This window comes from Barbus barbus (assembly GCF_936440315.1).
Source record: "Barbus barbus genome assembly, chromosome: 10".
In the NCBI taxonomy this organism is placed as follows: Eukaryota; Metazoa; Chordata; class Actinopteri; order Cypriniformes; family Cyprinidae; genus Barbus; species Barbus barbus.
Window position 1 is genome coordinate 3189174 of NC_136738.1, and position 24068 is coordinate 3213241.

The window sequence follows — 24068 nt, forward strand, 5'->3', positions numbered from 1 at the left end:
ACATCATCCTCATATTTATTATTATCGTTCCTTATAATAGAGCCAACATCCTCCATGCACTAGGACAGAAAATTGTGCTGCCAAAGTTATTTCTCACAGGCGGTGTCCTTAACTTGATAATGAGTGACTCTGGCCATGTGACTGCACTGTTTAAATGCCCTTGGGACAAACCAAAGTCAAGACAGCACAAATAAAACAGAAACACTACATCTGGAGCTGCCTTATTTTAAATGGATACATTCATGTTTATATGTAGAAATGGCTACTACCCTTCAAGTGACCTACATCTGGGAGCTTTCTTTCTAAATAAATTGCTTCACAATTCAAGGAACTATCAGACGTTTAACATTCCACATCTTTTAGAACCAAGACAATGTGTTGAGCTGTCAGCATCTGGAAGATCCAGCTGTTGGTGATAGGACAGATTCAGAGAATTTACACCAGGGTGTGTCATTTTAAAAATCGGTTTAATACGAATCAGTCTCAAACATGTCATGCAGACACTGAGTGTTAAGTTAATAGTGCAGAACGGCTCATTGCTGCTCAGGCTCCAGGTTTGAGACTATGGCTGGAGTAGACATGTAGGGGCTTGGACTGGTCACTAGGGGGCGCATCTGCTCCCTGTTGTTATTCGATTCGGCCCTGGACTGTCTGTTGGAGCCAAGGCTGTTTTTCCTACACATACATAAAATGAGAAAGTAAAGTCTTGGCTAATATCACTTCAGGTAATCAAACAAGAAGGCTCAATGCCACTTGGGTGCATTTCTTATTAAGAAATTCATGTCCAAAAAAAAAACCAACTAATACAGATAGAGTGAGGTTAACGTATAATGTAGATGTGACCTGGAAGAAGAAGGTGGAAGAGCGATGATTCGTGGTCGTGTTGTCAGCACCAGCTCACCCAAGAAAGCCTCCATCATTAGGTTCTGCAAGGTGTTGAGCAAAACGTCTTCCACTAGGTCACTAAACTCAGGCGACCTGCAGAAAAGAATGAGAGAGAATGAAGATAAGTTGTTTAAATGGCAACATTTGATTTGTGACTAAATTGTCTCTTTCTAGTGTCATAGCACACCTGCGAATGGACTCCTGGACCTTCATTTTTATCTCCTTCTGGACTTCTTTCAGAGACTCCTGTACACACTCACTCTTGGGTCTGTCTGCAGTGCTACAGTTTCCTGTGTAAGTCTCTGCTGGAGTGACACTGGACACACTGGACATTTCTACAGGACTCTGGTTGCCTGCAGCAGAGCGGGGTCGTGTTTGTGTGGGGAGCGCAGGAGCAGGCCACAGCTGTGTGAAGTATGGCACCTGCTCATTGTCGCCCTCTACCAGAGACTGCTGGAAGTGAGGCTCATCTAGGAGACTCCTGTAGGAGAGCATATAATAAAAAAACAGTGTGACCTCCTACTGAATGATAGTTGTTCCATTTAATAAGTCAAGTCTCCTTTATTTATAGACAGAATAAATAAAGAATAGGACAAGTCAGAAGAGCTGCCAAAACATATGCGACCATTATTCAGTTATGTTGTTATTCAAAGAAGTCTCTTATACCCACAAAAGCTGAATTTATTTGATCAATATAATAATACAATCTTCTATAACTTTATAGATGTATTTACTGTAACTTTTGATCAATGCATCAAAAGTTAATGCATCTTTTCTCTATGAAAGTATTAATTTAAAACAGAAACAAACAAAAAATAGTACTGACCCCAAACTTTTGAACAGAATAGTATTAATAAAACAATGTAAGTCATACTGTAGTAAAGAGGTGAGCACGTGTGTGATGACATCTCTCTCAGGACCCAGAGTCAGTGGGGGCAGGTCCGCACCTGTCCCAGATTGAAAAAGCTTGGGTTGCCTAGACCTGAAAGAAATATAATGATAAAATAACTTGTTATTCATTTTTAATCCTTACTCACCGTTTATCTCCAAGTTTAAATAAAAACATTTATAGATTTGAAAGTTTTGCACCCAGTTGTACCTGTTGATGTAATGAGTGTTGAACTGTGTGGGGAAATGTGTCTGATACTCCATGAGGCTGTGAGAGCGTGCAGTAACACCTAAGTGCAGTATTGCAGGACGAGGAGGCTCGGGACGTCTTCTCCTTTCCTGGCCTGTCTGCTGCTGAGCCCGCTGTTCAGCCCGACTGGGTCTCCCTGAGGAACCGCTTTCAGCTTGATCACTGCTACGGATGGGCGGAAGAGTCTGCCACATGAGGAACAAAATATTGGTCTCTCACTTATAAATATAATGTACACATACAACCATACAACCATGTAAATAGAACCCAAAATGTGAATGTGTTACATAACTCGTAAGACTCATTTGTCATTTTTCTGATGTAGTGTACCTTGTATTTTCTTGTGCCAGTTTTCTGTTCAAACACTGCACCTTCCTGAGGAAGTCAAATTTTTTTTTTAAATGATGTTTTGATACAGTGAATGAAATGTAAAAGGAAAACTGTCAACGTTAAAGTCTAAAATGTGTCTTTCTGACCTGAGAGCACTTATCCAGTTGGTTTGTCTGTATCAGGTCTTTCTCAGTGATAGTAAACTCATATTTCTGTCTTTCTGTCTCCTCCTCCCACTGTTGAAGGTCTTTGTGATACTGCGCAAGCTTCTTCACAAGAGTTATCTGACAAAAACAGCAACAACCATTTTGGTGTGTTTCCAGTATTCAACTTTAATTAAATACTGTTCTTTTGAACTTTCTAGTCAAGAGTATTCTAGAAAAAAAATGTACCATTGTTTCCACAAAAATATTAAGCAGCACAACAGTTTTTAACACGGATAATAATACATTTTTCTTAAATCAACACCAAATCAGCATATTAGAATGATTTCTGAAGGATCATGTGACAGCTGCTGAAAATTCAGCTTAACCATCACTGGAATAAATTACATTTTATAATACACTGACCAAAATTATAAACGCAACACGGGGAAGTCGTGGCCTAATGGTTAGAGAATCGGACTTGTAATCCGAAGGTTGCGGGTTCGAGTCTCCGGCCGGCAGGAATTGTAGGTGGGGGGAGTGAATGTCCAGTGCTCTCTCCACCCTCAATACCACGACTGAGGTGCCCTTGAGCAAGGCACCGAACCCCCAACTGCTCCCCGGGCGCTGCAGCATAAAATGGCTGCCCACTGCTCCGGGTGTATGTTCACGGTGTGTGTGTGTGTTCACTGCATTTAACCCATCCAATGTGCACACACACAGCAGAGCACGAATTCCGAGTATGGGTCACCATACTTGGCTGAATGTCACTTCACTTTTGTTTTTGCCCCCATTTTTCATGAGCAGAATTCAAAGATCTAAGACTTTTTCTATGTACACAAAAGGCCTGTTTTGCTCAAATATTGTTCACAAATCTGTCTAAATCTGTGTTAGTTAGCACTTCTCCTTTGCCGAGATAATCCATCCACCTCACAGGTGTGGCATATCAAGATGCTGATTAGACAGCATGATTATTGCACAGGCGTGCCTTAGGCTCGCCACAATAAAAGGCCACTCTAAAATGTGCTCATATTTCTTAGATCTTTGAGTTCAGCTCATGAAAAATGGGGGCAAAAACAAAAGTGCTGCATTTATAATTTTGTTCAGTGTATATTTATTTTAGACTGTAATAATATTCACAATATTATTGGTTTTATATATTTGATTTGCTAACTGTATTTTGGTCAAATAAATGCAGCCTTATTGAGCATATGCGAATTCTATCAAAAACAAATATAAATTACTGACCCCAAACATTTAGATAGTAGTGTGCCTTTTTAAAGATGCACTGTATGTGTTTCTATGTGCACATGCTCATTGGTGTATCTTTCTATTTGTCACCTCACAGATGAGGTCTTGCTGATAGAAAGTGGGGCTGCCTGAGTCCTGTATTGTCAGGATGCAGAGAACATTCTCCTCTGGTGCCAGACGACCACTCTCGGGATGGATCTTTACAGTCTACGACAAACAAATGAAAACATGTGGTCAATAATCAATATACTGAGTAGGCTGGCCATGTTACATGGTATCAGTTTGTTCCAAACCCTTATGCTGATATTTTTTATTTTGGCACACAAAATAAAACAAATCTGAAAACATCATGCAGTTCTTTTGCACATAATGAGTTTATGGTTCCATAGTGACATTTCACTTCTGTCAAGCTTCAAAAACATCATGAAAGCACCATAAAAGTAGCCCATATGACTTTTGCACTATATAGCAGATTTTTCATTTTTACATGATCTATCTATTGCTTTAAATCTACATACCTGTTGGCATTCCGTGCTTGTTCTATTCCATTTATACAACACTTGGTCTGTGTGTGAGACATTGGTCAAAAAAAGGATGCGTGTACTACGAGAGCCCACTGGGATATCACCAAAACACACTCTCTCTTCTGACAGGAACACCACCTATTCACAAAGAAAGAGATGGAAAAATTTGGCTTCCATTTCATGTGGAATATATGGCTTGTTTCATCAAGCACTGTCTTACTTGTCCATGTACTGGGATTCTTTGAATGCAAGGCACAGTAATTCGCCCATCTTGTATATGAATGGGTTCTGCCTCTCTTTCATCAAAGCCTTGGCCCTCAAAGGTTACAAACATGCTGTCCCCCTCCACCACATGTATAGGAACATCCACCTGGAATTGTACACCAAACTCAGTATAAAACACTTAATGGTTTGCATATTAAAGTAGACAGTAATTTCTTGTCAGACAAAAACAAGTGTTACTACGTGAAATGTTTTTGGTAGCAGGCACATTTTTTTAAGTGGATGTTTTTGTGGAGTAACTAACACTGTATGTTTTAGCCTCCAGTGGGGAAAAGATCCACTCCACCAGGGCGGTGTGGCCGGGTTCCACTTCTCCTCCAGGGTTCAGACACTGTAAGACTGGGTGACTGAAGTTCTCCTCCATCATCTCCTCCAGGGGAGTGGTGTCGATGTGGTATCTCAGAGGAAGAGTGCCTGCATTATACAACTCAAACACCTGTGCAGATGAAACATTCAGCACATCTGTGACTATTAAAAATAAACACATGATATCTATGACTGTAAGGACCTGCCCACAAAATAAAACAATTAATACAATTATTTTTTAGGCATTTTATCCTGTAAGGTTCTCAACCTTTTTGACTCCAAGGCCCCTACTGTGCATAACAATAATCTATGAACACTTCAAGTTTCTGTACACTAAACTCAGTTTTCATTTCTGAATGTTCAGATTGAAAATCTCTGGAAAATCCTTGGCAACAAAGTTATGGCAAAGAAACCCACTACAGTCATCGAACTGTGGAAGAGACAGGAAGAAGAGTGGACCAAGATCACACCAGAGCAGCCTGAGAAACTAGTGATGTCCTGTGGTCACAGATGTGCTGAAGTCATTCAAAGCAAGGGCCACTACACTTCCTACTAATTTCTGAGTGCTGTAACCTTCAGAAACTTTAGTTGTAATCTTTCTTCATGCTACAATCATTGGTGTTCTCTAATTTTGATTACTGTGTTTTCCACAAAATAAAGAGTTTTTGTTGAAGTGCCTTGGTTATTTTGTAAAACACTGTTCTAATAGCATGATATAGCCACAACTTTTTAGTTCCTTCAAATTTTATTACATTATTTAAAATTACATTATTTCTGAAAAAATCAAGTGTTCATAAATTGTTCTCTAATTTAGATTTTCATATATATATATATATATATATAGTGCTATATATACTGTATATATACTGTACATACATACAGTATATTTGTTAATGTTTTGTCAGTGACCTTTTCGAAGGTCTCATAATATAATATAATATAACATAATATACCCCTTATACAGTATTTAAGAGTCTATAATAAAAATAAAAAGTCTATTATATAAACTAAACTGCTTATTAAAATGGCTTTCAGTGAAAACCTCAGTTCAGATAACTTATAGGCCTACAAACCTGTTTGGGGGGACTGAACCCTCCAATTGCCACCGGGGAAAAGATGTGCCGGTTGGAGGAGAGGTAAATGTAGCGTCTGTCTTTTTCCACAGTTACACCTATAAAATTAATCTGGAAAAATAAAAATAATAATATAGATTTGTCAGCATAAATCATTTTTAAAATGATGCATGTGCTGCAATGACAAGAATAATTTGCCTCACCAGTATTTCTCTTCCATGTGAAAGTTTCAACAAGACAGGAAGACGATCTGTCCCCACAAAGTCATGTCTGGGAGAGAAGCATATGCCTTATAGTTTTCTGTGCCTCACTGAACAACACTTCTGTGTAAAAGCACTACTGTGCTCATTCCTGACCTGTATGTGAATTGTACTGTCCTCTGTTGGCCGGGCAGGAGTTTACCAGAGCGTGGGGAGACGGAGAAGAGCCTGTGGTCCTGAATCTTCATCAAGTGGAGCTCAGATGGACTGAAATCTCCAGACTCAGCCCAATACTCCAGATCAATCTGCTGGTCCTCTGGAAGCAAGAATGACCTGAGGGAGACCATTTTGATCATTTATTCATACTGTGTGAATTTATTTGCTACCATAAAATATAGGCAGATCAAGTTATGGATTCTCACCACTCTACAAGAATACTTCCCGGGTTCTTAAACAAAAGCAGAATACTGGAGGGGTCTGAGCCCAGGGGAGCAGCGCTGAAGCTAAAATCCAACATGGCTGAGGTGAAGATGGAAGGGCAACGTTGAAAACTGCAGAAGGTTTTAATAGTTATCAAAAGAAATTGGGGTAGAAAAAAATCTCTGAATTTATGACTGTTTTAATTGAAGCAAAACAAAAAAAAAGCTGTTTGTTTAAAGTATTGCCTGTGTCTAGTGGGCACCCTGAAGGTGAGCTCAGATGGGCTGGGATCTCTGCGCAGATAAGTGTTGAGTGCATCCAGATTGAAGAGGCGCCAGAGCTGCAGTTTACTAAGACCCTCCACACTGCCACAGCTACGGGCATCCATCACCTCCAGGGTGGGGTACACTCCCTCGGCCTGTACATGGCAAATAGATTGCGGCTCTCCTCCCCCAGAGCCTGGCCGCCAGAAAAAGCGTTTTATATTGTGAAATTTACTCATAGCCATTTTCTAAAATGTGATATTGTCTTAATAACCCAATTGAAAATACCAGCGTGTGTTTCCATGCTGGTGCAGGTTGGTTTATTCTGGTTAGTGGTGGCTAATGCCTTTAACTGAAAATCTTTTTTTTTATCTTTTCATTTTACATTATTGACACACTATTTTCCTTTTTTTGATATTGTGCAGTTGCTTTGACACAATTTACATTGTTAAAAGCGCTATATAAATAACTTGAGTTGACTTGACTTAATGGTGCTGGGGTGTTGCAGTAGGAAAGGTGTTGCACTATGGTCTAATGCCATGTAAACAATAGAATCGCAGTTCAAAGCATAAACAGCACTGTTTTCTTTGTACGCTACCAGAAGCATTGAGGATGTGGTAACTGATGGTCCAGCAGTAATGGGCCCTACGTGCCGGTTTCACTGTGCAGCGGATCGGTAGCCTGCAGTCAGCAGGTATGGTTCCACTTACATTCTCCATCTCCAGAACTGAAAACAAATAAATAATAAAAAATGACTTGACAGCAATCATAGGTACAACATAAAACAACTACACTACCGTTCATATTTTTGTGGTCGGTAAGAAGTAAAAACAGTAAAATTGTGAAAAGTTTAAATTTAAAATAGCTGTTTTCTATTTGAATATGTTTTAAACTGTAATTTATTTCTGTGATAACAAACATTTCTTTTTATTATCAATGCTGAAAACAGTTGTGCTGCTTAATATTTTTCTGGATTTTTTCTCAGGAATCTCTGATGAATAAAAAGTTCAAAGAACAGCATTTATTTGAAATCAATTTTTTTGTAACATTCTAAAAGTCCTAAGTGTCACTTTTGATAAATGTAATGCATCCTTGCTAAATAAAGTATAAATTTGAATGGCAGTGTACATAATATTCATATGGCTGATTATAGACAGTGAAGCATTTAAAGTGAGACACAGAGTCCTGGCAATGGCAGAAAAAAAAAATTATAAGAATAGTTTGCCTACAACCCAAAGGATCTTGAGTCATATCTTCAGGGAGGCCTGTAACTGTGACGCTCTGTTGTGTGGTCAGAGAGTAGCTGACAGCACAGGGGCTGTCGTTCAGTAGAGGGACATCAAATGACTTACAGCTTCCCACCAAGACCTCACCAATATCTATAACAGGATGCTCTGCCTGTGAAAAAAAAAGAAAATAACAACAAATAATGACACAGTCACTTTTTAAAATAAAAATTACAGGAAAGTGTGCACAACCAACCCATCCCAACGCAAGGTATATAATATGCACTCCATTGTACATATGATTAGATTAGTTCTTTATTCCATTCAGGTAACACACCTGGAGAGACCCTTTGGATGCCAATCCAACGGCTTTAATGGTAAGCCTGGACTTCTTGCATTGTGGCATTTGGACAGGCCAGAACGTGAGACTGGGCTTCATGCTGCACATCATCTCCTCTATAGGGGCAAAGGACCACTTCTGTACCTGAAAGCAAAAAATTAAAAATACTTTCATTAATAAGACTGAAACTACTATTCTCCAAAATACCACAATCACATAGCAGCCTTACCTTTGATTCATTGGGCTGGAGCGTGTCTGTGTCCGGCAGTACAGTCAGAACCCTTTGGTCAGATCCACACAGCCTCCACTTGAACTCCACTGGCACTCTGCTCATGTTCTTCACCCGCAGGGTTCTCTCAGAGCAGGAGCCCATGGCTGTGGGCTGAAAGAACAGACTGCCACCCCCCTCCACACTCATGGAAAGCTTCTCTGCTACAGCGACCACATTCAGTACCTACAACAGATTCAGAAATTCCTAGTTTCAATCAGATTTCCAGACAGGCAGTGTCACACTTTAGTAAATGTATGGATAACTTTATGGAAATTGCTTCAAGCACAGTTTAAGTAGCTCATCAGAATTTAGTATCAAAAGTACAGTTTAATTTGATAAGTCCTTCAGCAGAACACTGGGGTCTCTTGTTAATCTTGGTTAATGAATAAATATACTTTTGCTCATTGTTAGATCATGTTTGTTCTTGTTACATCTCTTTATTTTTTAATATTGAATTATTAATTTTTATATTTGAAAACTAATTTCCCAATTAATTAAATAAAATCTGACAATGATGCCTAGTGTGCCTGTGTCCATACAGTCATAAACTCAATAACTCAAAATAATTCAACAAAAATATTTATACTCGAGAAAAGAATTTCCACAAGCTGTACTTAAGTACTGTAACAACGTATTTGTATTTTGCTACTATACACCTTTTTAGGCATGTTATTCAATGCCTTAAAAACTACTATTTAGAAACTTCCATTTGGCAAATGAGTTGCTGAAACATCACAGAATGATCCTGTAAAAATGTACAATTTTTATGATTCTAGACTATTCTAGTCAACTGGATGTGTTTCTCTGTTGCTCAAGACGTTCCATCAGTCATCCAGGAGCTTCAATCACTCAGTGTGGCAAATCACAATTTTACTGCCATGTAGGACATTGTGTTAACCTGTGTGTGTTTGGGGCTGGCATTCAGATGTAATGACAAAGGGATACTGGCAGGGTGATCCGGTGATGGAGTGCATCTGAATGTGAGGATCTGGTGGCTGCATGGTGGCACCAGACCACTGGGTGGCAGCACACAAACAGATGGACATTCCTCTGGGTCTAGTCTGAAGATCAAGGGCAGGTCCCCTGTATTCTGCAGGAGAATACTGCTGTATGCAACCTGTCTCAGTGCTGGGAATACCTGATGGGAGATGGATTGTGTCAAAACCTTATAAATATATTTACATACAGTGTTTTTACAATGATTACATATTATGATGAAAGATGTCTGACTCACTACTTTAGGGCGTTGAAGAGAGAAACTGGGGATGAAGTGCTCTTTTCCAGGCTGAAACGAGTGACCGCTCACCCTGATTGTAAGGGACCAGGGTGGGCACAAAGTCCGATCCTCCACATTTCTATGATCCCTCAGAACCTGGGGATGACAACCAAATTAGAAAACCAAATTCAAGCCAAGTAATAGGTCTATTGTCACACTAAATGTTCATGCTCAGAACTCATCTTCACTTTATGTCCCATTTACAGACTGACCGACTGTGACTGCTGGAGGACACCAAACTGATTTACCTCACAGACAGAGGATATCAAACATGTTATGTACGTAGTACATTCCAGCCTTTAGTCTCACGTTACCTTATAAAAAGTGAAACACTCAAGTTGTGCTGCATGGAAGACGTTCTGCTGGTTGGGACTGTATGTCACTCTGAAGGCTGTGCTCTTTAGAGGGCCCAGTTCACAGGAGAGAGGAGAGATGGAGAAAGGGGATTCAGTTCCATGAGTCCAGATCAGACAGATCTTGCCTTTGGTGTGGTTGGTGATGGAGACTGACTTAGATGCTGGGCCGTCATAAAAAAGGAGCTCAGAGGGCTGAACTCTAACATGGGGGGTGGGGAATCTGGAGGGGTTTGAGGTGTTTTCAAGTTCTGTTTCTGCTTCAGGTGCTGAATTAACGTGGAAATACTCCTCCAGAGGACTGCGTGGGTCGAAGAGAAGTGTGGATTTGTCAGTATCCTCTGATGGAATCTAAAGAAAGTTAGATGCAGTGTTATGTGACGTCACATCCATGCTTTATTTATCTTTTGTTGTTGTTAGCTGTGTTGTACCTAATTGTTTTGTGTATTAGATATAAGAATATGATGTTAGGATGTTTGATTTAACTCTTAGATGGCAGAACATTGCACGTTACATCACAGTGCAGATGGACAAATACACACCTCTTGCATTAGTAATGCTCCGCTATCATCCAGGTTTAATTTGTGATCGTCCAGCAAGGCACTCAGTATGTCAGGAGGGTAACAGGTGAGCCCTCGAAGCAGATTCATTCGGAAGATACTCAGGTGTCTGGGGGTTAAAACGGCTGGCTTCAACTGCTCTGAGTGACAGGTGCCAATCAGATCCAGAAACAGTGGCTCCTTTAATGAGAAAAGGACTGCACTATCAATCAAATGAAAACAAGATAAGAAAGTAGATATTCAACCAAGAAGCCAACAAACAGACAGACAGACAGACAGATAGACAGACTACCCTGTGCAGCAGTAAACAGGTCACTGTCTTGTGATAAGCTATAGGTTGATATGGGCGGAACTTCACACGCAGAGTGAGTTTGCTGCTGCCTGGCAGAGAGCCACAAGGCTTATCAATGCTGAACACACTATGACTGCCAGTGTCCACATCAAACTGGTAATGAGCCAATACTGCAGAGGAGTTGATGATCTGCACATTGTGTGTGACCTCTGTGTCTTCCTCAACACAGCCAAAATCCAGTACAGAGGTATTTAGAGACACTATTGGACCTATAGTGGACAGATAAGGATGGTCAGACCAGGTTTTTTATGTTTATAAGCAAATGTTTGGAAAGCTGTTACTGTAGGGTTATATATTGTACCTATGCATGTGCCTGACACTTTGAGCAGGTCTTTGCTTACAGCCCCATGACAGGTAAGAGAGAGATAGTCCACGCTTATGCTGTCCACTGTGAGTGGGGAGAAGCGGACGGGGACTTTCAACACTGAATTTGGAGCGATCTTCCCCTCATGAACCTCACAGCAGAACATAGACTCCATGAGAGCGGGACGTCTCAACCAGGACAGACTGAATGTTGTGCTAACCTAAGAGAGAAAGAGAGTAAATGTGACAGCAAAATATCTGATGGCTGAATATTCAATGAGCAAAAATGCAGGGTGGAGGGAAACATACAGTGGAGAGGTTGTGGATCTCAAAGTGCCTTTCAAGAGAGTCTCCTACTGCCACACTGCCAAACTCAAGCACCCTGGAGCCTTCCTCCTGTCCCATGGAGCTGATCTGGAGGTGAGGGTACTTGGCTGTGGAAAGGTATTTAAATGTGATGTGAGTCAGTTCTAAGCCATGAACCAAACCAATTTCTGCTATAAATGACAGCACTGAAAACTATGATTTGAGAAAAAGTATTTGAAAATCAGGAAAAATGAACTATGATATATATTTATATGTAAGATATATAAATAAATATATAAATATAAACAACAAATATAATATATGCATACACAAAAAACAATTTGTATTTTTTATATTTATATTTCATTTTATAGATTTATATTTTTTATTGTTTTTAATAAATAATGCCACTGATTGCTTTAAAAGCATGTACTGTACCATAGATGAACAAATTCTGAATTCATGGTACATCTGTCTTTAAAGGTTAATACAGAATTGTTATATATTTATTTCTCTATGTAATAAAATGAATGATTTTATTACATTAAAATGTTAAAAAATACCAGAATATACAAAAATTTGTGCTTTCTGAAATTCTTTGAAAAGCTCAGTGTACTCACACAGCCCACGGAGAAGCACAGTACAGCTGCTTTCCCCATCATCTCCAAAAGCACAGCAGGCCTCAGCCTGATACGCTAGAGCCTGCTGGGGTTTAAACTCTACTGTAACCCTGCATTCTTCTCCAGGCTTCAACTGTCCAGTCTCAGGGGACAGCTGGAACGGAGGATCCACAAACCACCTGAATCCTGTCTGCAGCTTACTGGAGGAAATACGTGCATTCACAGGTTTCAAAATTCAACACTTTATTTGCACTTTCTCTATAACTCAGATTATTTTTAGCCATGCTTTACCTGGAATTACGAAAGAGGAAGCTGGTTTGGGAGCTGTGCATGGCAGCACAGGGTGGCAGCATCACCGTGTCTGGGACCTTCAGGGCATGATGAGGAATCACAGCTCGCAGAGACACGTTGAATGTGCCTTCCTTGCTCTGAAACTCTATAGTGGCCGCATACTCACACTGGAAAGAGAAGGGCAAGAAAATATGCAAATCTAGTCATGCATTTAATATCTCTCATTACTTGCTGTAAATGCTGATTATAAAATTCATAGGATTAATGAAGGATTAATGAATGCTTCAATGATATAACAAGTTTAAGATAGCTAATACATTAGATAAGAAACACAGGTAATTTCAACTTTACTTTCTCAAGAGGCTGAAAAGTAACTGGGAGTGAGTAAGAAGTTCCTGGGCTCAGTAGGATGGTCTGAGGAAATGGTGTGCTGAAGAACTTGGAAGGAGGTCTATAATAGACAAAATACAACAAATACATAAATTTAAACACTACTGTTTGAAAGTTTTAGGTCAGAGAGATAAAAAGAGAATACTTTTATTCAGCAGGGAAGCATTAAATTGATCAAAAGTGACCGAAAAAAAACATTTGTGAAAATTAATGTCTCAAATAAATGCTGTTTTTTAACTTTCTATTCATCAAAAAAGTGAAAACTAAATGTATCTCAGTTTCCACAAAAATAGTAAGCAGCACTATTATTTCAACATTGATGATAACAAGAGGAGCTTTTCAAGCACCAAATCAGCATGTTAGAATGATTTCTGAACAACCATGTGACACTGAAGACTGGAGTAATGGCAGGTAAATATAAATAAATGACATTTTGAAATTTACTCAAATAGAAAACAGTTATTTTACGTTTGAATACTCTTTCACGATATTACTGCTTTATTGCTTAGCTTTTCATCAAATAAATGCTGCTTTGGTGAACATAATAGACTTTAAAAATCTTACTGACCACAAACTTACCATTGAATTCTGGAAAAAGTAACTTTTGAGTCAAGACAAGTCAAGTCACTATTATTTGTATAGCACTTTTAACAATGCAAATTGTGTCAAAGCAGCTTTACAATATTTAGACAGGGAAATAGTGTGTCGAAATAGTGTCGTTCTCCTCTTGTCAGACAAAAGAGCAGTTTAAATCTAGGCTAAAGCAGAGTTAGATTGTGCAAAGGACTCGTCTGGTTCCTGTGGTCTTGTCCCGATGGCCGTCTAGGAGACAGGGTCTTCACTGGGGATCAGTCTCTGGGGCTTAATGAGATTTTGTTTTAAGGTGGACTGACCTGAAGGTAAGTTTCTGGAGTTTTCCATGAATGCTTTTAAGGAACAATGATTTGGTATACTCTCGTCCTGGCTCCCAGCCCTCCCAGACCAGCTCAGCCCAGGTCTCCACCCCAAAAAAGCAGTTTTGAGTTCTCTTCAGGGGACTCCCTGACCTGAGGCGTGAGACCCTCTGAAAAAGAAAGAAAATCATAATGTTTATTGACCTTTGCACCAGTAGATGGCAGTGTATTTCAGCAAAGCATTTTAGCAGACTTGAGGCAAAAACTTTTTATTAAACACATTTTATTAAAATATAAAAACTAGCTGCAAACAATAGCAGAATAAAGTAACACAATTAAGAAGAATCAAGAATCGTGAACAACAAAAAATTACAGAGGATAGAATGAATAAGAAATTGGGGCTAGCAATCAAATGAGGAGGCTGGCCCAATTATTATGTTTATATGTGTTATATATATTTTGTGTTTTGTTGTCAAAATTTTGCTTAAAAGGGAGGTTCCATATTTAACTTGATGTGTGACATCTTTTCAAAAAGGTTTATTATTATTATTATTTTGTACAGCAGTTCAGTTGACTTAAATGACAAAACCCACACTGGGAAATCCTTTCCGAAATGTAAAATAAATAAAGACAACAATCCCATATCTCCCATACAAACATAATAAACACATAATAATCACCTTACCTTTCTGTGTGGGTTGTGTGTGACTCCAAAGGGAATGCCTGAGCTCAGAGGATTCACTGGATGATCAGTCAACATTGCACCTAAAAAATAAACAAGTGTTTAAATATTGCATTTGTGGGCTTCAAATATTTCATATATCATTAAAACCAAATTCTATAAAACAGCTGTGGATGTAGTGCTTGAATGATCCAGGCCTATATCAGAAATTAACCTAAATTTCATCTGATCGATGAACATATAATTAGGCAATATCTGTATTAGCTACTTTAAACAGCAGCATGTATACATTTATTTGTTCTTCTCTCCATTTATTGGTTACTCGGGATCTGTATGTCTGTGTGAGGTTAACTCTGGTGTAAATTTATACTCATTTCTTTAACCTTTCTATTAGCTTAAGTGAATGAAATATTGTTGATAAAGTGACACGGTGGGTTTTCTGGAGACTATGCAAATTTATTTTTTATTTTATGTCTAAAATTTGGCTACTGACTACTTTAAAAAGTTTACATGGCGTTAATATAAGCTGTATTTTTTAATCATAAATCCGTTTGGTAAACATTACAACAGTTAACGTATTAACTTACAGGTACCAAATTTGCGTTGTATTTACGTTATGTAAATTATAACTTACCACTGTATCTTTATCCAATGCAGTAATATCACAAACAAGCAAGAAAACTGAATAGAAATGTGTGTTTATTGCTGAAAGTTGTCCTCACGGTTGAGTTGTGTATTCGATCTCCATGACAACGCCGACGGAAACAGCCGAGGGACAATTTTTTCAACAATGCGTTTAGCAGTCAGGTGAGATCAAATGCAGGTGTAATTTTCCAAATGCGTGATAAATGTCTTGAGTGCTCGAGTTTGCTTTGTGTTTATTCTCGCCACTGCAATGCATTTAATCAACATAAATATGTCCTATTCTAGCTTGGCTGAGAACACTGCACCTTCTCTGCTTTAATATTTAATTGTTGGCCTTACACCACACCCCTGTAAAAATGCTCTTTTGGTCACTGAGCTAATTCATCTTTTCAAATTAAATGGCCTGGTGACATCAGCATAAGGAGTAGATTATTTAGCTTTTCCTTCATTAACTTAATTATTTGCCTATCAGTAAACCCCCCTGAGTAATTCATATTTGAGAGGCTGTGGCCATAAATATCAGGGCCTGCGTTGTTTATAATGCACCTTAGATTCGTCTGCGCTTTAATCACCATCTGTGTCAGATAGAGGTTAAAAAGGAGAGAAGTGTGGGATGGGTGTGATATTCATTTACAGTTTTAAACCTTTCACTCATGAGCTGGACACATAAAAACAGCATTTCTACATTTTAAAGGGTTGAAGTGAGAGAAAAGCTGAAACTCATCTTTGATTTTGTTTATTTCCCTTTTGTCTCCAAGTACATATTTTTCCAGCAATCTTTGAAGGTCACACATCCTTCAAACTTAAGTCCTGATATCAGTTGAATAAATTAGATATAATCTATAACAGTTAAATAACATTAAAGACACCAACATCAACAACATGACATAAACTAATGGACTAACTAATGCACCGTTCACAGTTTGCCCTTGTTCAATATTTGCAGAGGATTTACCAGTTCCTCAGTGTTCAAGTCAATGGTTACTGGAAGAAAGCTGACATTGATGACCTCTGGACAATCATCTGTTCTTCAGCATCCACTCTTGACTATTAAATTAAATGCGTTCAAGAGACCAATGAGCACAAGTGTCAGCCTGTGACGTTCAGTGCAAGGCTTCCTCAGCTTTTTTTCAACCAAAATGTTCACGTTAGCATATAAAGATTTTGATCACATAAGAAAAACGTTAGTTTGAAGTAGTATACATTTGCAGTTTACAAGCAGCCTTCAAGAAAAATATTAAGTGCAAATAAACTGGAAGACCATTTTCAAGAATTAAGACTTTTTTGACTACAAACATCATGGACAGTGAACTCGTCGGGTCTAAGGGATAGTTTTGACATCGACAGCTTTCAGTCTTCAGTCTTTAAACCTGTCCAGTTCATGGACATGCAGACTGCAGCTGCCATTAGTTCTTCATAACCCGAGCCGGATCTTTCGGTCTCCTCCGATCTCTTCTAGGTCGTCATCAGAGTAAGAGCCATGAGAGCTGTAGCTCAGCGCGGAGCTGTGCTGCAGGAAGTCCGAGGGGTGAGGCAGACCCACACCTGCATTAATCGATTTTCTGAACTCTTCTTCTTCTTCTTCATCTTCCTCCTCTGCGTCCAGATCCTCATCGTCATCGTGTGCACAGCAGCGACTGAGATCTTTGGGCTTGGTTTCTCTCTTGCCTGACTTACAGCCATCTGTTTCCAGCTGCGCTGCCTGCTCTTTAGCTTTACGACTGCGCTTCCACTTCATCCGTCGGTTCTGGAACCAAATCTTCACCTGCATGGTGAATACATAACAATCATCACAATCAGTCACATAAAGTTTGATCCATTGGCATTAGCATTTGGAAATATTCAGCTTATTATTGAATTAATGATGAAAATTATTTTGCTGTGCCTTTGTTCTCAGTATGTCTTTCTCCCTCATCTCTTCTTTCTCCCAACCTGATTTACATTTACATTTATGCATTTAGCAGACGCTTTTATCCAAAGCGACTTACATTGCATTCAAGTTGATGAGAAAACATTACTTTGAAGTGGCGATAAATTTGTACAATACGCTTAGAACAAAGTAAGAATGAAGGTCCACCCCAAACTTAACCATCAGTGGGACGTAAGCAGATCATATGTACAAATTCATACAAATTGCAGCCACCAATTCGCCAAAAAATAAAGACTGCATGATGAACTTTTAACATTCATGGAACCTTTTCATTGCACAAAAGGTTCTATATAGGTTCTTTGGGGAACCAAAAACGGTCTTCTACAGCATTGCTGCAAAAATGATGAATGGTCATGTGTTGCTTTCTCCTCACCTGTGTCTCAGTCAGCATGAGAGAAGTGGCCACTTCAAAGCGTTTGGGTCGTGATAGGTACTTGTTGAGTTTGAACTGATTCTCCAGCTCTAACAGTTGCTGGCTGGTGAAAGCTGTGCGTGGTCTCCGGCACTTTCCGATTAAACCAGACTGAGGTGCCCCTGAGAAGAAAGTTAGTTGATAAAGCAGGTGCAAGACTCGTGCCAAAAAACAAAGATATACGGTGAAGACACCAAGCAGACGCAGCAAACAAGAACATATTCACCTCTTGTTCCTCCCCCCTGATAGATAATGATAACAGCTTTACTTCACTTTATTGTTGATGACAGGGCCGGGAGATATTGCGTTAGCGGGACAATAAAACACCACAGAGCACCATTAACTTAATGAAAATTCAATAAATGCTACCAGATAACTTTATTGATGAAGCTCAGACCGTTCTAAGTGTTTCTTTATAGTTTTCCTGTGGATGAAGGCAGTTTTAATGGAGTTGTCATTTATGATGCTATGAAAAGACTGAGAATAAAAAACCTTACATTATAGTTCCGTTAGCAGTAAATACAGCTTCAATTATGCTAGATAATATTTATAGCTTGTGAGTTCACTTTATAGTGTTTTTGCAGAAAGATTGGCTACGTGAACATTATATGTATTTATGTAATGATTTTTTTTTTTGCCAAAATTTTCCCTATGTTTTAGGATGGATTAAGTTTTACATGTAAATATATTTGCAACTTTATTAAATAATAATAATCATTGCGGCAGCTTATATATATATACAGCTATAAATATATGTGTGTGTGTGCAAATAAAATTTAGGCCTGTTTTCCAGATTTCATGATTACACACACTTTGTTTGCTTTAAAGTAAACACTAATACACTTATAGAAATAAATATTATAATGCATAGATGAATAATTCTGCAGAAGGGACACATACCACTGTAGTCTGCGAGGCGAGGCATTATGAGTCCAGCACGGAGCCAGTGCTCTAATGGAAATGAACCGGCCACGGCCGCCGCTTTTAGGTGTTCAGGGTACGGCTGCGCGAAACCCGAATACGCGAAGGTGGGATGCTGCGCTCCAAATGCCGTGATGGAGTACATAGGTGAGGGATACATTCCTGCCATAGACCCTTGGGAAAGTGACGTAAATCCTGGGTGAGAAATGTTCAGCATACCTGGTTTGGGTATGACCCCTGTGTGGAGCTGAAAAGCGCGAGGAGGAGAGTTTTCTGTCCGCGTGCAGGTCGCAGGCTCGGTGCCGTCGGTGCACAGTCCCGGAGAATCCTCTCGAGCCATCCGCTGAGAGCTCTCTGACAACAGAGCGTCAATTCGAAAGTTCCTCGACTTATCCATTGAGAAAAACTTTAGGTCTCAAGTATGTTATACGAGCGAAATATATTACGAAATAGTATAAGTTAAAGCGTGTTTTTCTTTTCCCCCTCTTAATTATAATTAACTTTTACTTATACCTAATTACTTGCCTGACCGTGTGTAATATTGTCGAATTATTTAAGATATTTTGTTACTCTATAACTGCGTGTTTTCATCTCTATACCCGTGATGCAAAGTTATGCCCGGAGCGCGTGCAGACATCAGTTTTTGACAGTCTCGCGCTCCAGCACGCTCCTCCTAAACACTCTCTGATTGGTTCATTTCGATGCCTTTAGAGTTGAGAAACTTCCAATGCTTTCTAATGAATTCATTACACACGCATTTATTTGAACGTCAAGCAATACATTTCACATCTCTTAAAGACTTATAGGTCCAAATTATAAATTGGCCACACAAACATCTTTTTTTCACCACAACTCATCCTTTAAAATTAATTCTGATCCACCGAAAGCATGCAAAATGTAGTAATTGACAATATTGATAAAAGGAAAAAACGATTAGACAAGCCTATATACGGAAAAAAAGAAAACGTAGACTTATAAAAAAAAACTGGGCACATTTAGACATCTTTAAAATATCTAAAAAAAAAAAAATAGCCTACTTTACAAATTCATTCACGTCAATTTCGACTGGTGATCTATGTTTAGCTATTATTAATTTTTCTTATTTCACTAAGGGACTTTACACTAAGTTTCCATCTATTTAACTTTATTAAACCTGCTATTAAATTCTAAGTGGTGGAAATAATTGTTTGAACATTTTATATAGGTTCAAGTTATTTGAATATCGTTAATACCAGTCCTGATATTAATTAAAATGACCTACAATGATAAATATTTTTCAAGTAGCCAGCCTATATCAGGCAAGTTGGAAGCAATCTTAACAAAATATGTCGATTTAAGGAATAAAATAGAATAGGACCAAAAATGTTTAATTGAAAAATAGAAATGTAGGCTACAAATTTCTAAGTTTCTAAATTTGGTGCAGCCGATCTGACATGTCCTCATGACTGAATACATTTCAATTCACTGATTAGCTTCTTGAGAGCATTGAAGAGGACTTATTTTAATGGTAGGAGAGGAATTAAACAACAGTTTCACTCCTCTCGAAATTATTTGTCAGGTTTCTCCTGATTGCGGAATACAAATGCACTGCTAATGGTGCTATAACCTTGACCAAGAAAGGGACGAAGACGGACAGGTGCGATGCCCCATGCTTTTCTCACACTAGTAATGCGGTAATGTGTTTGCACGACCACCCACTCACCCCCATTTCTTATCAGGTGCAAACATATTCTAATGAACAAATGAATCAACAAGCAGGATAAACGCAAACGCAACATGCTGCGGTTCCGTCATTATCTCCCGGTTATTTGTTGCATGTTTTTCCAACAAGGTTTATTAATTTGCATGAGACTTTAGCGTGCCAACACTGAAAATAGCGCAGTATGCGAGAAAAATAAATAAAATAAAAAACTAAAATCATTATTATCCAACAGTCATGGCATTCACACCTAAGAATCGCTGTTTTAAATGATTATTTGCGATATTTTTTCTGTGTTTTTTCTCATGGGAAGTCACTGTCAGTGTGTTCCCAGACAAGACCTTGAGGTTATAATTAATCTCTGTTCATTAGGAAGATAAAGGTCAATTATTAGGCTTCTAACTGTCAATCATTAACAGTGGAACAGATAATAAACTGATTTTCTTTCATTTCTCGAGGAAAGTCTGTTGCATATATTTAGTCTTTTTTGTAAGTGACCAATACTAAACAGGAGCGACCAAGTGATACAAATCAAATTATTACTGTCAGGGGTTTACTTTTAATGTCATCATTACTATCTTATAAAGTAATATGAGAATTTTAACATTATTTCATTTATATGGTATTTTAGAAACAACTGCATGAACATTACCTAAATAATAATAAAAAAAGTTTACAATAACTGTAATAAAATCTGCAAATTAATGGGTAAAATTATTGGGAATTTTCCTTTTCCTAAAATTCAGAATGGCATAATCAGTATCCTCCTCATTGTTTCCTCTCTACAAGGGCAAATAAATATATATACATAATAGTTATCAAATTTAATATTATTATAAAGTCTAAATATTATAAAATATAATTTGACAATTAATAAAATAATGAATAAAACTAATTGTTTTATTGCAATATTATGTTAAAAAAGGACATTTTGTCAGGTTGGGAAGGACAGCTATGAAAATGAAACTGCATTTAAAATAAAATGAATACAAAATTTCAATTTAAAACAATTTGTTACAAAAGCATGTTACAAAAATAATATTAATATCTAAATTTAGTGACTAAATTTACCGAATAAAATGCTTAACAATTTTCAACTCTCTGTGCAAAGAACTGGCCTGATTAAAAGAGTGACACAAAAGAAGCCTCAAAAGAACACTCAGCTGGAGTTTTGAAAAAAAAAGCATATGAGCAAGTTTCTGAAACTGAGCTATTATTAGAAAATTGACTGACTGACTGGAAGAATGGGCCAGAATCACATCTGAATGTGTGCAATGTTGTGCATAAGTGACACAAATGTCCTCAAGTGGTATGTGCCTTTATGACTGAACAAAATGTCACAAATATTTTTGTTTAAAATGTGTGATAAAAATGAAACACATTCAACTTAATATAAGCAACCTAATTTTTTAAGTAATAAGATATAGTAATATATAAGAGAAGTTAAATGGTACAGTAAGTAGATCCGCAAACAAATGTCCTCTTTCTAAAAAAGGAGACCACAGATGCCTAACAAGCCTGCCAAAAGTGCATGCACTCTGCATTCTGACTGTCCAGAAGGGAGCCAACACTTGTATTCAAGAGACTGTAAAAGAGTCATTGAATAGACAGCTATTCATACACAAATGCAACATGGTGACATGGGCTGCCCCTTTCGTAACTGTCTGACCTCTTGCTCTAGGGTCAGAGGTAAAAAAATAGCAATGTGCTGTGATTGTGTTCAGTATTAAAGCTAAGATGCTGTCTAATTTCCAATTCCAGCCTTCCTACTCACAAATTTAATGCTTTGTTCAGTCCTACCAAAACTTAACGTTGCATTGCTGGAATCCACTGAATAGTTGCATCTTATTTTAATTTCCATTCATAGCCAACCCATTGTTGCACTCTTGTGTCCTTGTGATTGACCAGAGGGAATTGAAAACTTCCTCAGTAACCAGGGCTGGGCGGTGCAGGTTAACCAGTTCAGGCCTGCGTTGAATCGCTTGATTAATGATGGCTATGTTGCCCAGACATCAAGACAATGGCAGAGGCAAGAGGGGTGTGTTTCGGGATAATTACTGCTAAATCCTACCGTTGTGGAGTTAAAGCATAACAGAAAGTTGAACACATACACGTGCACGTACTACACAAAGAGGATGACCGGGATGGATAATTAGTCCGGAGGAGATGCTACAAACATCTGTTGCTCTGGAAAAAATGGTGGCAGCATCAGGAGCTGGTGGCGCATCATGGGTGGTTCTCCTGCTGAGACATATGCACATAGAAATTCCTCAATTACCAATTATGAGATTATTCATTTAAATGAAAAAAAACTACATGAATGAATAACTAAATGCAATTATGAGATTATACATTTAATATAAAAACTACACTGCCCTCCAAAAGTTTGGAAACAAGCCTGGCAAAGTGTGGTTTTGGACGATATCAGCATAAATCCTTATCATTTTTTGTGCAAATACATTAAAGTAACTTGACATTATCATTGAAGACCAGCACTAAAACATAATAATGGCAATATATATAAATGTCAAAGTCAGACATGCCCCTTTGCCAGCTGTGATGCCTGTTACTGGTTTAAACTTGGTCCAGGTTTTTAAAATATTTTTTGGTCAGCACACCTTAATACTGTAGCTTCAACAATTTATTGCCAATTCAAAGTCAATGTTTGAATAAACTGACAGCTCGGATGCCCAGATTATGCAGAGCTGTAACAGCTGCTAATGGTGGATATTCTGATGAATCGTAAATTTAAGTTTTTTCTATGTATAAACTGTTTATGTAATCAAATATGTTTTTGTAGTTTGTGTGCAAAATAATCACATATTAAAAAGGATTCATGCCAATACTGTCCAAAACAGTATTGTTTCCAAACCTTTGGAGGGCAGTGTAAATGAATGAATAAATAAATAAATGCAATTATGAGATTATGCATTTAATAAAAAATAACTAATAGTGAAATACCAATTATGAGATTATACATTTAATAAAAAAAACTAAATGAATGAATGAATAAATAAATGCAATTATATGAGATTATACGTTTAAAAAATAACTAAATAAAGTGAAATACCGATTATGAGATTATGCATTTAACAAAAAAATAACTAAATAAAAGTTACGAGTTATGAGAAAAAAAAAACTAAATGAATGAATGAATAAATGCAATATCAACAATGAGATTGTGTGTTACGTGTAATAAAATAAACAAGTAAATAAAGTGCAATATCAGTTATGAAATTATACATTTCACAAAAATAAATAAATACATGAATAAAGTACAAATATCAGTTATGAAATTATACATTTCTTTAAAAAGTGCATTATTACATTTTATATTTCATATATTAATCAAATCATTTTTGAGATATGTAAAGAAAAAATATACTAATATAAATAAAGTGCAATACCAATGAGATTATACACTTCATCAATAAATGAATGACTGAATGAATAAACAAATAAATACCAATTATGAGAATGAATAAATAAGTAAATACTTACTCATCTCTGCAGAGTATAAGGTGATTTGCCCTAGACAAATATTAAAAAGTTTAATCAGAACATTCCATTGGGGCTCTTATTGCTCCTGAGCCACAATAATTTATGGGATATCATTCCAGATTTCTGAACTTCCAAAGCATAGCTGTATTTTTATTTGTCAGGGTGGAATTTAATTAGCAACACAAAAATCAAACAACATGCACAGAAGGCAGGGCTGAATTGCGGTGCCCTTTGTGTACGGGTATGTGTGTGTTTGGTCAGTCTGGAGATATATAACCGGTC

General features: G+C 37.8%; 2 protein-coding genes across 2 annotated transcripts; both read right to left on the minus strand.

Annotated features, from left to right (window-relative positions):
• Positions 1–533: 533 nt before the first annotated feature.
• cfap65 (cilia and flagella associated protein 65) lies at positions 534–14756 on the minus strand (the record flags this gene model as incomplete). The annotated part of the gene is made up of 32 exons (XM_079427220.1): positions 534–675; positions 844–978; positions 1073–1366; positions 1760–1867; positions 1985–2208; positions 2354–2398; positions 2500–2637; positions 3838–3954; positions 4266–4409; positions 4492–4641; positions 4798–4989; positions 5933–6043; positions 6136–6202; positions 6289–6465; positions 6555–6683; positions 6798–7011; positions 7414–7542; positions 8048–8213; positions 8379–8525; positions 8611–8835; positions 9551–9790; positions 9887–10024; positions 10243–10632; positions 10824–11021; positions 11134–11402; positions 11495–11717; positions 11806–11930; positions 12423–12622; positions 12714–12880; positions 13065–13164; positions 13997–14166; positions 14682–14756. The coding sequence occupies 32 exons, from the start codon at positions 14754–14756 to the stop codon at positions 534–536; spliced, it is 5349 nt and encodes a 1782-aa protein (XP_079283346.1).
• A 1309-nt stretch (positions 14757–16065) lies between these two features.
• LOC306876030 (motor neuron and pancreas homeobox protein 1-like) lies at positions 16066–19250 on the minus strand. The gene is made up of 3 exons (XM_079426921.1): positions 18566–19250; positions 17627–17787; positions 16066–17088 (listed from the first exon to the last, which is right to left on the minus strand). Exons 1-3 carry the CDS (start codon positions 18981–18983, stop codon positions 16738–16740), a joined length of 930 nt encoding a protein of 309 aa, XP_079283047.1. The 5' UTR covers positions 18984–19250; the 3' UTR covers positions 16066–16737.
• Between the last annotated feature and the right edge of the window lie 4818 nt (positions 19251–24068).